The 13,631-nt window shown below is 44.9% G+C and overlaps 1 protein-coding gene across 1 annotated transcript; it reads right to left on the bottom strand.

Moving 5' to 3' along the window:
• Positions 1-6,421: 6,421 nt before the first annotated feature.
• Positions 6,422-7,597, bottom strand: LOC150025867 (uncharacterized). The gene has a single exon (XM_090304784.1). The coding sequence runs from the start codon at positions 7,595-7,597 to the stop codon at positions 6,422-6,424; it is 1,176 nt and encodes a 391-aa protein (XP_090160910.1).
• Positions 7,598-13,631: the final 6,034 nt, after the last annotated feature.

Here is a 13,631-nt window from a genome sequence, read left to right as displayed (position 1 = left end):
GGATTGATTTTGTTAGGTTGTGGTGTTTGGGAGTGAAAAACGAAAATGATGGTTTGGAAAATGTGGTTGGACTCAAACCTCACAAATGCCTCCAAAGTAATGTGGGAAACGTTTGGGAGCAAAAGGAATTGATCTTGGCATGGTTGGAGCATAGCCAAGTTTGGTGATTTTGGCTTGAATTTGTGACTTGGTGGTGTGTGGGGTGAAATACAAAAATCATGGTTTTGGAAAAGTGGCTGGACTCAAACCTAAAAAATGCCTCCAAAGTGTTGGGGGAAAAGTTTGGGACCAAAAGGAATTTATCTCGGTGTGGTTGGTGCATAGTCAAGTTTGGTGATTTTGGTGTTTTTGCTTCATTTTGTGACTTGGTGGTGTGTGGGGTGAAAAACGAAAATCATGGTTTTGGAAAAGTGGCTGGACTCAGACTTCAAAAATGCCTCGAAAGTGATATGGGAAGAGTATGGGAGGAAAAGGAATTGATATTAGCATGGTTGAGGCATAAGTTTGGTGATTTTGGTGTTTTGGCTTGATTTTGTAACTTGGGGGTGTGTGGGTTGAAAAAGGAAAATCATGGATTTGGAAAAGTGGTTGGACTTCTACCTCACAAATGCCTCCAAAGTGATGTGTGAAAAGTGTGGGAGCAAAAGGAATTGATCTTGGTGTGGTTTGTGCATAACCAAGTGTGGTGATTTTGGTGTTTTGGCTTGATTTTGTGACTTGGTGGTGTGTGCGGTGAAAAACGAAAATCATGGTTTTGGAAAAGTGGCTGGACTCAAACTTCAAAAATGCATCCAAAGTGATGTGGGAAAAGTTTGGGAGCAAAATGAATTTATCTCGGTGTGGTTGGTGCATAGTTAAGTTTGGTGATTTTGGTGTTTTTGTTTGATTTTGTGACTTGGTGATGTGTGGGGTGAATAACGAAAATCATGGTTTTGAAAAAGTGGTTGGACTCAAACCTCAAAAATGCCTCCAAAGTGATGTGGGAAAAGTTTGGGAGAAAAGGTTATTGATCTTGGTGTGGTTGGTGCATAGCCAAATTTGGTGATTTTGGTGTTTTGGCTTGATTTTGTGGCTTGGTGGTGTGAGGGGTGAAAAACGAAAATCAAGGTTTTGGAAATGTGGCTGGACTCAAACCTCACAAATGCCTCCAAAGTGATGTGGGAAAAGTTTGGGGCAAAAGGAATTGATATTGGCATGGTTGGTGCATAGCCAAGTTTGGTGATTTTGGTGTTTTGGCTTGATTTTGTTACTTGGTGGTGTGTGGGGTGAAAAACGAAAATCATGGTTTTGGAAAAGTGGATGGACTCATACCTCACAAATGCCTCCAAAGTGCTGTGGGAAAAGTTGGGGAGCAAAAGGAATTGAACTTGGTGTTGTTGGTGCATAGCCAAGTTTGGTGATTTGGCTTGATTTTTTGACTTGGTGGAGTTGGGGGTGAAAAACGAAAATCAAGGTTTTGGAAATGTGGCTGGACTCAAACCTCATAAATGCCTCCAAAGTGATGTGAGAAAAGTTTGGGGACAAAAGGAATTAATCTTGGTATGGTTGGTGCATAGCCAAGTTTGGTGATTTAGGTGTTTTGACTAAAATTTTAGACTGGGTGGTTTGCCATGAATCATGAAATTTTCAAAGTCATGGTTTTTTAGAATTCTTGGTTGGGAAGTGTCACAAATGCATCCAGAATGAGGTTTACAAGGTTTGGTGGCAAAACCAAGCCATCTTGATGTGGTTTTGAATTTTTGAAATGTTGGAAAATAGAGCGTTTTGAAAAAAATTTATGAAAATTCGAAACCATGGCCAATCTTAACGAAACCTGGTGGGGACCTTCTTGATATTAATGTGTGATGGACTGGAAAAAATCACCCAAAAATACGATGTCTAGATACGTTTTTCCATTTTTCCCAATTTTCCACATTTCGGGTCTTTGGAAAAAAAAAAATACTTCCCCATGTTGAAAAATTATAATTGTTTGCAGGCAATGTTGTACCATTTTTATGAGGATCCCTGCAAAAATTCTCGTGAAAATTTGTTCTCTAGGTCCCAAAACAGAACTTATGTCTACTCAAAAAAAGTGTATCTACTTGTACAAAAGTGCCTTTTGCATATTTAACTATTATATGGGGGGTGCACTCCTCAATCCGGCCACCTTTGCGCCAGGGAAGAATTTGGTGCGGTCCAAGCATCCCCCTCACGTTTTGGCTTGCTTTGTGCTGGGGCAAGTCGAAACAGCCACCAAGCAAATGAGCACTACATACGCAATTCCCTGTCCCTGACGCATCAACGGGATGAGCTGGTGAAAGGCGGTTTCTTAAAGGATTATCTTCAAGAGCAGCAGGACGATGCATTGGTGACCAGCAAGGGCGGATCAAAGGAACGAGGTGCCTGTGATCTCAGGAGGATTCTCAAGGGGAGGATACACTGCCTCCCAGCAAAAGAAGTACAGTGGCGGTACAGTAGGTAGACCAGATCCTGGATGTCGACCTCGTCTTCACAAAGGCCGACCTCCAGGATGTCGTGCCTCATGATAATGACCCGGTGGTGATTTGGTTGGTCACAGCAGGAAAGAGGGTGCACCGCGTCATAGTGGACCAAGGAAGTTCAACCGACGTGATGTTCATGACAACCTTCAACCAGTTGCAGCTGTCCACAGACCAGTTAAGGCCCTACACCGGATGTTTGTATGGTTTTGCCAGGGACCAAGTGGAGGTTCGCGGGCACATCGAGTTGAGTACAACGTTCACGGACGGCGCGACCTCACGCACTACCAACATTAGGTATCTCGTTTTTAATGCTCCCTCATCCTATAATATACTGTTAGGAAGACTAGCTTTGAACATGTTGGAGGCAGTTCCCTCCATAAGGCTTATGAAGATGAAATTGCCTTCCCTTGAGGGGGCAGTGATCACCATCAAATCTGACCAGAAGGAAGCAAAGAGGTGCTATGAAAACAGCCTTAAAACGAAGAGAGGGGTGTTTTTTGTTACTACCAGGCCCACAAGAGAAGACGGAGTAACCCGCGTAGAGATCGCCCGAGAAAACTGTACTGAAACTGCAAGAGGCATGGTGGAGAGAGAGATCGATGGGAAGACATTCAAACTTGGGAGGTCCTTAAGCTATGCCTCGTTCAACACGCCTATATAATAGCTTGCTGCCACGTCATCACTTCCGACTACCTGGGCGGTACAGTTATGCACCATGATAGCGAAGTACAGGTTGAAGCTGAACCCAGAGAAGTGTGTGTTTGGGGTTGAGGCAGGCAAGTTCTTCGGATTGCTACTTTCTGAACGCGGGATATAGGCAAATCCTGAGAAGTGAGCTGCGATAATAGGCATGAGGAGCCTGATCTCAGTCAAAGAGGTGCAGCAGTTGATAGGGCGCATGGTCGCCCTGTCCAAATTCGTATCGGCAGGAGGAGGCGAGGGACACCCTTACTTCCAATGCCTGAAGAGAAACAACAGGTTCGTATGGACCCAAGAGTGTGAAGAGGCGTTTGTGAAGCTGAAGGAGTACCTGGCCAACCCACCAGTTTTATGCAAGCCAGAGTTGGGTACCCCACTACGCCTGTACTTCGCGGTCACGAAGAAGGCGATCAACTCGGTTCTATTGCAAGAGCAAGATCGGGTGCAGAAGCTGATTTACTTTTTCAACAAAGTACTGCAAAGGCCAGAGGTGAGGTACTAGGCCTTAGAAAAGGCAGCTCTAATAGTAGTGTTCTCGGCACGAAGGCTTCGCCACTACTTCTAGAGTTTCACTATGATAGTAATGACAGACCTCCCAATATGCAAGGTCTTACAAAAACCGGATGTAGCAAGCAGAATGATGCGTTAGGCAGTAGAACTTTCTGAGTTTGACGTACAGTATGAGCCTAGAGGCCCCATCAAGGGCCAAGTTTAAGCTGACTTTGTGGTAGAACTCTCCTCGGCAACTACACATCAGGAAGGAACGGGTTTCAGATGGGTGCTTTCTGTATATGGTTCTTCGAACAAACAGGGTAGTGGTGATAGAGATCAAGAAGAAGAAGAGAATGAGGTTGAAGTTCAAGATTCTCAAAGACACATTAGGTCATCATCCTTTATACCTCTAAGGATTACAAGGAGAAAAGCTAAGGATTTAGGTAGTAGACTTTAAATGTTTTCTCTTTTTATAATTACTTTTGTATAAAATTGTAAAACATATAGAGTATTGTTTAGGAAGGTGCTAAAGAGGGAAACCTAAGACACCTCCTTTGTATAGAACCTTTAGGCGTTAGAATAGGAGGAGTTAGAAGGTAACCTTTCAAAGCTTCTCTTGTAAGCTTCTCTTGTACTTATGACCGGTCCTCCTCATTATAAAAGCAAGGCTTAGGTCTTTGAAATAATAATATTGATTTTGTGAGTAATGAACCTCTACCAAATTGGTGAGTGATTTTGAGAGACTTGTGTCTTCTTCTCTTCTAGTCTTATCTTGAGTGAATTCTTGGTCTCTCAAGTGGCGGCAACAACACTCGTCTTGAAGCCAACCATCCTTCAAGTGGCGTGCACATTTCCAAGAGCTCCAACCACATAAGTTTCCTTGTCCTTTTCATCTTCTTCCTCCATTTCCATTCCAAAACAAACCCTAAAACATGTCTTTGTTGTTTCCTGTTGTTTCAATCGGTAGAACTTGTTTAGTTTGTGTTTATGTTCGGTAATTTGCTTTAGTTTTATGTTCTTGTGGTTTTAAATGTTTTTCTTGGAGTTTCAAACGGTGCTTTTGTGTTCTTCCTTGTTTCACATGGTTCATATGACCAAAAAATGGGTTTTATGTGAGTTTGGCTTGGTTACTTGTGTTTTGGTAAGTTCTGGATTGATTAAGAACATTGATCCAATTCTTAAAAAGTGTCTAATCATATTCCAACTCTTATTGAATCCATAACATGTTCATATCATATCTTCATCATGTTATTGCGTTCATATATAGTGGGGTTGGCGTCATCTTGGAAGGACCAACATATATACAATCCAGTGTTTCCTATGCGGCCCTTTAAATACTTTAAAGACTCGTGATCACTATGGATTACAAATTCTTTGGACACAAGGTAGTGTTCCCAAGTCTTTAGGGCTCGCACAAGAGCATAAAGCTCTTTGTCATAGGTGGGATAGTTGAGGGTGGCACCATGGAGTTTTTCGCTTAAATATGCAATGGGGCGTCCACCTTGCAACAATACCGTACCTATGCCCACTCCTGATGCATCACATTCTATCTCAAAGGTTTTAGAAAAATTTGGGAGAGCTAGAATTGGTGCATTGGTAAGTTGAGCCTTTAGCCTTTGGAAGGCTTGCTCATGCTTATCACTCCAACAAAATGCAACATCTTTTTTGACAAGTTCATTGAGAGGGGAAGCTAAGCTTGAAAAATTAGGTACAAAACGTTTATAAAAGCTAGCTAGCCCATGGAAACTTCTTAGATCGTTGACATTTTGCGGAGTTGGCGACTCTCGGATGGCTTTGATCTTCTCGGGATCAACATGCACCCCCCCTTTTGTTAACTATGAAACCTAGGAAAACTATGTTATCTACACAAAAGGTGAATTTATCACTATTGGCAAATAAACTATTTTTCCTAAGCACTAGAAGAACTTCCCTAAGGTGACTTAGATGGTCTTCTAGGGTTTTTCTATACACTAAGATATCATCAAAGTAAACTACTACGTATTTACCTATACAATCCCTCAAGGTATGATTCATGAGCCTCATGAATGTACTAGGGGCATTAGTGAGCTCAAATGGCATCACCAACCACTCATATAATCCAAACTTGGTCTTAAAAGCAGTTTTCCACTCATCACCCTCTTTGATTCGAATTTGGTGATACCCACTTTTAAGGTCAATTTTAGAAAATATGGTTGACCCATGTAACTCATCAAGCATGTCAGCAAGCCTTGGGATTGGATGCCTATACTTGATGGTGATGTTGTTAATTGCTCTACAATCACAACATATACGCCATTTTCCATCTTTTTTTGGCACCAACAAGACAGGTACAGCACAAGGGCTTATTCTCTTGTGAACCCAACCCTTCTCCAACAAGTCCTGAACTTGTGACTCTATCTCCTTGGTTTCCTTGGGGTTAGTTCTATAAGCGGGCCTATTTGGTAGGCTTGCCCCCGGAGTGAAGTCAATTTGATGTTCTATACCTCTAATGGGAGGGAGTCCAATGGGTCCTTCATTAGAGAATATATCTTCAAATTCACTTAAAAGATTTTTCACCTGATGAGGTAGACTCATGGGTTCATTACTTGTGGCAGTGCATGCAAGTGTTCCCTTACAAAAGATTAGGCTAGGTTGTTCAACAAGAAGCAAATTTTCCAAGATGTTTTCAAAAGGTTTTTCTTGTTGAGCAACCTTGTGGGAAGGAACACTCTTCTCCCACGCCTTTCTATCCCTAAGGATTTTCTCTTTTTCTAGCACTTTTTTTTTTCCTCATCCCTCTTATGTTTCATTTGTATTTGGTCTTTTACCACTTGAGAATGTGGTAAAGGACTAAGTACAAACTTCCTATGCTTATGGGTGAAGGAAATCTCGTTAGTGAGACCATCATGCAAGGTTTTCTTATCAAATTGCCATGGTCTCCCTAATAAAATGTGGCAAGCTTCCATAGGCACTACATCACATAAAATCTTGTCTTTGTAGTTCCCTATGGAAAACTTGATTTCCACTTGCTTATCTACACTTAGTTCCCCATTTTCATTGATCCATTGTAGTTTGTAAGGTTTTGGATGAGGAACTACTTGTAGATTAAGCTTATCAACCATTCTAGCACAACCACAATTACAACTAGATCCACTATCCACAATGAGGGAACAAATATTTTCTAAAACATTACACCTTGTATGAAAGATCTTCTCCCTTTGTGTTTCCATGGATGTGCTAGGTTGATTGTTGAGGGTTCTCCTAATCATTAACAATTCTCCCTCTAATGGAGCTACCCTCTCATCCTCTCCCCCTTCCTCTCTCTCACTTGTCTCATCCTCACCACTAGTGTATTCGTCTACACCTTTTAAGAACAAAGTCCTTTGGTTTGGGCATTGTGCTTGCACATGCCCTCTTCCATAGCACTTAAAGCACTTAACGTCCCTAGTTCGGATGGGTGGGATGGAGGCATCTTTTGCTAAGGGCTTGGTAGTTTCCTTTGGTTTTTCTCTAGATGTGCTACCCTCCCTCTTATAGTCTTTCTTGGGATAAAAGCTAGAGTATGAACCCACCCTTTGACTTGAAGTTTTGCGCAAATTTTGTTGCTCAACTTTAATGCAAAGTTGAACCAAATCATTCAAGTCTTGATAAGGAAGGAGTTCAACCCTATCTTTTATCTCAAGAGAGAGGCCACTAAGGAATCTAGATATGGTGGTGCTTTCTTCCTCTCTAATGGATGCTCTCATCATGTAGAGCTCCATTTTCTGCCTATACTCTTCCACACTTATGTTCTTTTGTTGGAGTCTTTGGAGCTTGTCCATTAACTCCCTATGGTAGTAGGAAGGTATGTGGCGACGTCTTAGGGCTCCCCTAAGGTCATTCCAATATTCAATGGGAGGTTCCCTATGAAGACGTCTTTCTCTTTCGAGAGAGGTCCACCAATACATGGCATTCCCTTGGAAGCTAAGGGTGGCTAAGGGTACCTTTCGTTCTTCACTCACCCTATGGCAAGCAAAGAGTTGCTCTACTTTCGTTTCCCAATCTAGATATATTTCTACGTTTTCCTTACCTTGGAAATGAGGTAGGTCTACCCTAACCTCCCTTGGGCCCTCTTGCTCCCTTTGCCTATGTCTTGTAGGGGGTGGTTGCTAGTAATCATTGATTCTAAGGCTTTCCTCCCCTAGAGACTCATTATCTTCGGAATGCGATGCATGAGTATGTGTCTTTTTGGAATTTTGAGATTTCTCTTCCTTTGCTATAGTTAGTTCATTGATTTTAGACTCGTTCTCCAATTGTCTGTAGGAAATTAATTGAACATCCTTGGCAAGTTGTTTCAAAAGGGATTTGATGGATTTCACATCACTTTCCATAGACTTTGAAGAATAAGAAGACATGACTAGAACTTTGTGTCTAGAAATGTTTTACTTTGAGAAAAATGAGGGAAGTTGAAGAAGGTAGTTTTCCAGGTAAGAGAGGTGAGTCACAATGGACTACTTAAATACCAAGTCTTGCCTTAGCCAAAAACTATCCCTCAAGATCTTCCATAAATCTTTCTCTTGGTAAACCACTTAAAACACATTGAGGTTGGAGAAATCAAATTTTTAATGCAAGAAACAATGCAAACTATTTAACAACCCAACCAAAATTATCAAAGCTTAAACAAGACAAAAAACCAAGCGTAGCTAACTAAGGCAATTGATGTAATTAAAACAATTAACAAAAGCTAAGCTAGATAGTTTTAAGCTAGTCCACCCTAGGTGAGGCTTCTTGGACACTTGTAGCCCTTGAAGACACACTTACCGTCTAATTGTTTAATTAACAAGTAATTAACAAGAGTTAAGTTGCAAAGAAATTAGATGAAACTCCCTTTGTTTATTTTCTATTGGCACTTCCTTTGCTGTCTCTTCTTTGTTGGGTCTTCCAATGTGTGTGGTGTATTTAGTATGTGTTTGTTGCTGCCCTTGCCTTTGTTCCTCTTGGAAATAGGTAATTAAAATTGTACCGACCAGGTAGTCAGGAGTGATGACGTGGCAGCAAGCAATAAAATAGGCGTGTTGAGCGGAACACCTGGCTGACGGAAGGGAAGTACATTGGGAAGTCTGTGTAGTCGCCAATCGTTAAGTTGGCGTTCTCCGATCTCTAGCATATCTAACCGGCGGTCACCAGGCTTGTGTCATAGTCGCCGTATGTGAGCTTAGGCGACCAAGTGATCAGAGACCGCCGAAAGAGGGACATCGCCGAAAGATCAGGAAGGCTTGTTTAGGGCCTTCAAGGGGTACGAATACGAAGGACGAAGTTATCAGATCATCATTCCCTAGCCAGAAGTCGGGGCAAGGGAACTGATCCTGTTGCCAACTCCAGCGTGGAGGAATTGCTTTGTCGCTTCCTTACCCCGCCTATGCAACTGTGTTATCCACAAGAATGCTCTTAGAACCTTCTCCGGGAACTTCAAGCGCAACCTGCAAAAAACACAGACGACGCCTCTAGCGGCCGTTTGCACTCCGACGCTCAAGTTAGGTCACAGAACCACCAACAAAAATCTCACTGAATCTCTCTGTCTCTGTGTCTGTGCCTAACAGAATTCTGTTACGCTATCCTTTGCATGTGTCAGAATTCTGTTACGCTATTGTACGAAAACGTACCACAATCCGTAAAAACGTGGGTGTGTGTGTTTTTTGTGTACCTTTCACGACGCGGAGTGCACCTTTATCTTGGCCGCGCCCCTCTCAGATGGTGACACGTGGAGGCATGCAACTCACATCTAACCGTACACGTGCCACTACCTGAAGGGCTCTAGCGCATCTCTTTGTGCGCCTAAGTTATTCCCTTGCGGAGTAACTTAGCGTGTTTCTTCCATCTGGGTGAATCGCACACTCCCAGGAGAACGCCAGGTGTGGCTGGACTAGGCATACTCACCAAGCATTGCTCTCTGCATAAACGATTTCCCCTTCACGATGTCATGCACGTAATGGGTTAAGAGAGTCACCAATCACTGACTGGTTTACTAACTCCCTCAGGCCATTCTCGTGCACGATTCTACCGGCGAGCAGCTCCTCTTTCTCTGAGATATGATCATGCGAAGTCCATGCGTAACGCTCTCGCTGGGAATCTCAGTCCCAGTTTAACTACATGTAACACGAAACCCCGATGACCACGCACCCGATGACTGATCGGTGCTTTATTGCTTCTCGCGTTCTCCCCCCGGGTGTTTATCTTGGAACTGATCTGTCGGTGGCCACTCGGTTACTGACCACCGATCACCGTACTGGGTGATCTCCTCCCTGATTTCTCTGCCACCTGATCCACGTGCCACCCTGCGAGTGGTCCACGTGGTTATCTGATGCTGACATCATCGACTACCGATGACCGACCGGGTCACAAGCCCCCCAGTCTCGAGCTGTGAACTCATTCTCAGCGAAGAGACTAAGTGGTCGCGCCCTCGGTCCACGTGGCAAGTGGGGCCACATCACGTGCCACCTCACGTGTTGCCTTTTGACGTTATGACTTCCTCCCTTAATCTCGCGACACGTGGACGCATCAACGGCCAGCGTGGAGTGTCGCTAATGCTTCCCTTATTCAAATAGGCGCGCGCCTTCACTGTTTCATTATCTTCTTCAATACTCCAACTCTCAGACTTACTTCAAATCTCCTCTCTACGCGCCCAACTTTCTTCAAGCTTTCTACCTCAAGACCTTCCGCGATCATCTAAAGGTATGACTTTTCTTCTTCCTTGATCTATTTAGGTTCTTTTCACCGATTGCATTCACCCTTTTCACTACCATGCATTCATCTTCTTTGTTTTTCTTCTTCTCAACCCGCGCTAGGTTTTTTTGCGTTTCTCACTTCGCTTTCTACTTCTCCCTCTTCCTCTTCTTCGCCTGGACCTTTCTTTCTCCTTCACTTCCTCTGTTTTTCACCGAACCATTCATCATTCCCTTTTCTTCCGTTCATCTGACTTTTTGCTTTCCTCCATTGTAGTTATCTCACAATGGCTCGCTTGAAGCAAACTGCTCGCATCGTCGCCTCATCCTCTGGTGCACAGCCTTCAGCAAGTGCACCAGCGTCACCTCCACCTGATGCACCTTACTATCAGGACAACGCCAGGGTCTATGACTGGGCCCCCCTGGCATTGTTGGCCGAAACTTCCACTCAACTACCGAAAGGCCACCTCAAAACCTTCTGAGCAACGACCCTGATGAGCCCTCCTGCGCCATCGACAGGGAGAATGATTTCAACGTTCGTATACGCATTCCTCCTCGAGGGATGCCAATCTGCGCAGACGATAGGACTACCAATGAGGTGCCCTTCACCTTCATATACTCTGCCATCTTCAAAAGGTTGAAGTTGCGCTTGCCCTTCACCTTCTTTGAGAAGGAGCTGATGATGGAGTTGAACGTCGCCCCTTGCCAACTCCATCCGAATGCCTGGGCTTTCATACGGGCATTCGAGATCCTCTGCAACTACTTTGGGCATAACGCCTCTGTAGACGTCTTCCTACATTTCTTCGAGGCGAAGAACCCTGGGGATAGGTCTTGGGTCAGCCTGAATGGAGTTGCTGGACGAGTGATCTTGGGCCTGTACCAGCAATCGTTTAAAGATTGGAAAGGCAGGTTCTACATAATATCTGCTACCCAGCAAAGCCCAACGCTGCTCGAGGGGTTTCCCCTTTATTGGGTTCCTGCAGTCGAGTTTAAGAAACCCCGGGGCCTTGAAGTCATGGCTCCCTACGAGCGCGAGCTGTGTAGGTTGCTCCTAGGGGCAAAATATAACTCGGCCCTTCTCATCAAACACGAGTTTGATGTGGTGTCTCTGAAGAAGTACATAGGTAGGCTCTTCTTCTTGCACCTCTTAGAATACTTGCACACTCTCATGCATACTTGCATAACATTTTATCCACTTGCATAATTATGCCATTTAACTCTTCTTTTTACCCTTGATGTAGACATGACTTCAGGGAAAGATAGGAGGAGGGCATTACTGGAGCTTGCCCGGACCAGGGGTGCCAAGGGGACTGGTTCTTCCTCCTCTACCACCGAGCCCATCGCGGCTCCACCTCTCTCGGTCGCGCCAGCTGAAGGCCCCGAGCCAGAGAAGAAGAGAAGAAGCCTAGTAAAGGCCTTTCCCGCAACTGTTGCGGCCGCTGCTGCTCCTACCCCCTCAACCGAGGAGGAGAGTTCTGGCTCTCCTCTTATACATCGCAAGAGGAAACACCAAGAGGTTGGGGGCCTTCATCCCTTAGGCCTGGGGAAATCGAAGTGGTGCAGATCGAGGAGGGTTCACCCCCACCTCCTCCTACTCAATTTGCCCCAGCACCAACTTCCTCCCCCTCCCCTCAGCGCCTACCATCTCCAACGCCCCAACTTCCGTCTCCAGCATCACTTCCACCCCCACCCCTAGCAGGCCAAGCTATTGGTCAACCCGCTCCACCTGCTGGGAGTGATTCTGCCCGCTTGGGGGGTTTCCCAAGACTTCCTGCATCACCACCACCGCCAACCTCTGCTGCTACTGCCGAAGATGGTGAGGCCAGCTCGCAGCCAAGCAGCTCTGGTGCTAGCAATGAAAATTTCAGTCGAGTCATTGCCTTGGTTCGACATTTCATACGCAGCCGGGAGCTTCTCGAATGGAGTGGGCAAGAGGTGGACACACACTTGGCCAAGCAGATAGTGCTTTCCCTAGAGTTTTCCACCCAGCACCGCAAGCAACTGGTCCTGGAGAAGAGGGTCAAGGAGCTTGAGCACGACAAGGAGTCACTGCAGAGTGACTTTGAGGCTGCCCAAGGGTCCGTAGCGCTAATGAGGGATATGGTGGAAAAATCCAGGAGAGAGTACCTATCGCAGGTCCAGGAGACCATCAAGACTGAGATCTTGATGGGGCAAACTGTCAATACTCTGGACAGCGAAGTGGTGGAGCTGAGGAGCAAAGTAATTAACCTGGAGGCTGAGACTTCCTCCCTACGCCAACTGAACTCACAACTAGCGGGGGATCTCAAGTCTACCAAGGAGGAGGCCACTGATGGGGGGAAGAAACTTGAGAAGGCAGTGAGCGAGCTTTCTGCAGTGAAGGTCGAGCTTGCCGAAGCAAAGGGCAAATTGGAAGAAGCTGCCTCTTCCATTGCTTCCCTCACCACTGAGAAGAACGCCTTGGAGACTTCAAAGCAAGAGCTCGAAGTTGAGAACGCCGAGCTTATGAACGTGGGTGCTGACGCCCTTGCTGATGGATTCGAGCTGGCATTCGAGCAAATTTGTTGCGTTCTTCCAGATGTGGACCTTACGCAGTTCAGCATCTACCACGAAGTGGTAGATGGCAAGCTCATTCCTCCTTTTTGAGTTTTCTTCTTGTAATTTCATATTTCTGCACAATTCTTGTACTTGAAACTTGTATAGACCTTCGTGTGAATATGTACTTGCTTCAACTATATGTTTCTCTCTCGTATCTTCTTAAGCTTCATCTTTCTTTTTGCACACAACTAACTGTTAACTAGCTTAGGTTTAGCGCGATCTGTACTCTTTGATCTTGGCCTCTACCTTGATCACGACTAACAACTCCCTTAGCTTTGTCTTTAACAGTTCTTATGCACAGCTTCGTACTAGATGACTGACTAGGCATAGTTTGTCTGCTTCGGCTTGTTGTGTAAGAACTTGTTTGGAAAAGCTTCCTCCGACAAGGCACTACGCACTAGCATATCCACCAACAACTCATCAGTCATCGTTCTTCGGTCTTCACCTTGCTTCTCTGTCGCTCTAGCGCTAAGTGCATAAAGGACTTTGACATCGATCGTCAGAGGTGATGCCTTGTTTTGGGGGAAGAAGAGTGTTTCTCGATAGCCCCTCTTATCTTCCCCAAGGTCATCGACCTTGGGCGGATCTGGTCGTTCTTTCCCTGCCTCACTCCTGGGGTGAGAAGGGTTTGAACTAAGAGCTTTACTGGGCCAATATTGGTATATGCCAAGTGCGTAAGGACGTTTGTCGAAATCCTTCCTTT

The sequence above is a fragment of the Phaseolus vulgaris genome, chromosome 7 (genome assembly GCF_051622355.1).
Source record: "Phaseolus vulgaris cultivar YP4 chromosome 7, ASM5162235v1, whole genome shotgun sequence".
Lineage (NCBI taxonomy): Eukaryota > Viridiplantae > Streptophyta > Magnoliopsida > Fabales > Fabaceae > Phaseolus > Phaseolus vulgaris.
Note: the sequence above shows the minus strand (reverse complement) of the source record. Positions and strands in the feature narration are given on the sequence as shown.

Bases quoted from the DNA above. Each gene is read 5' to 3' on its own strand.
- LOC150025867 (XM_090304784.1), bottom strand. From the start codon at position 7,597: ATGTATTGGTGGACCTCTCTCGAAAGAGAAAGACGTCTTCATAGGGAA.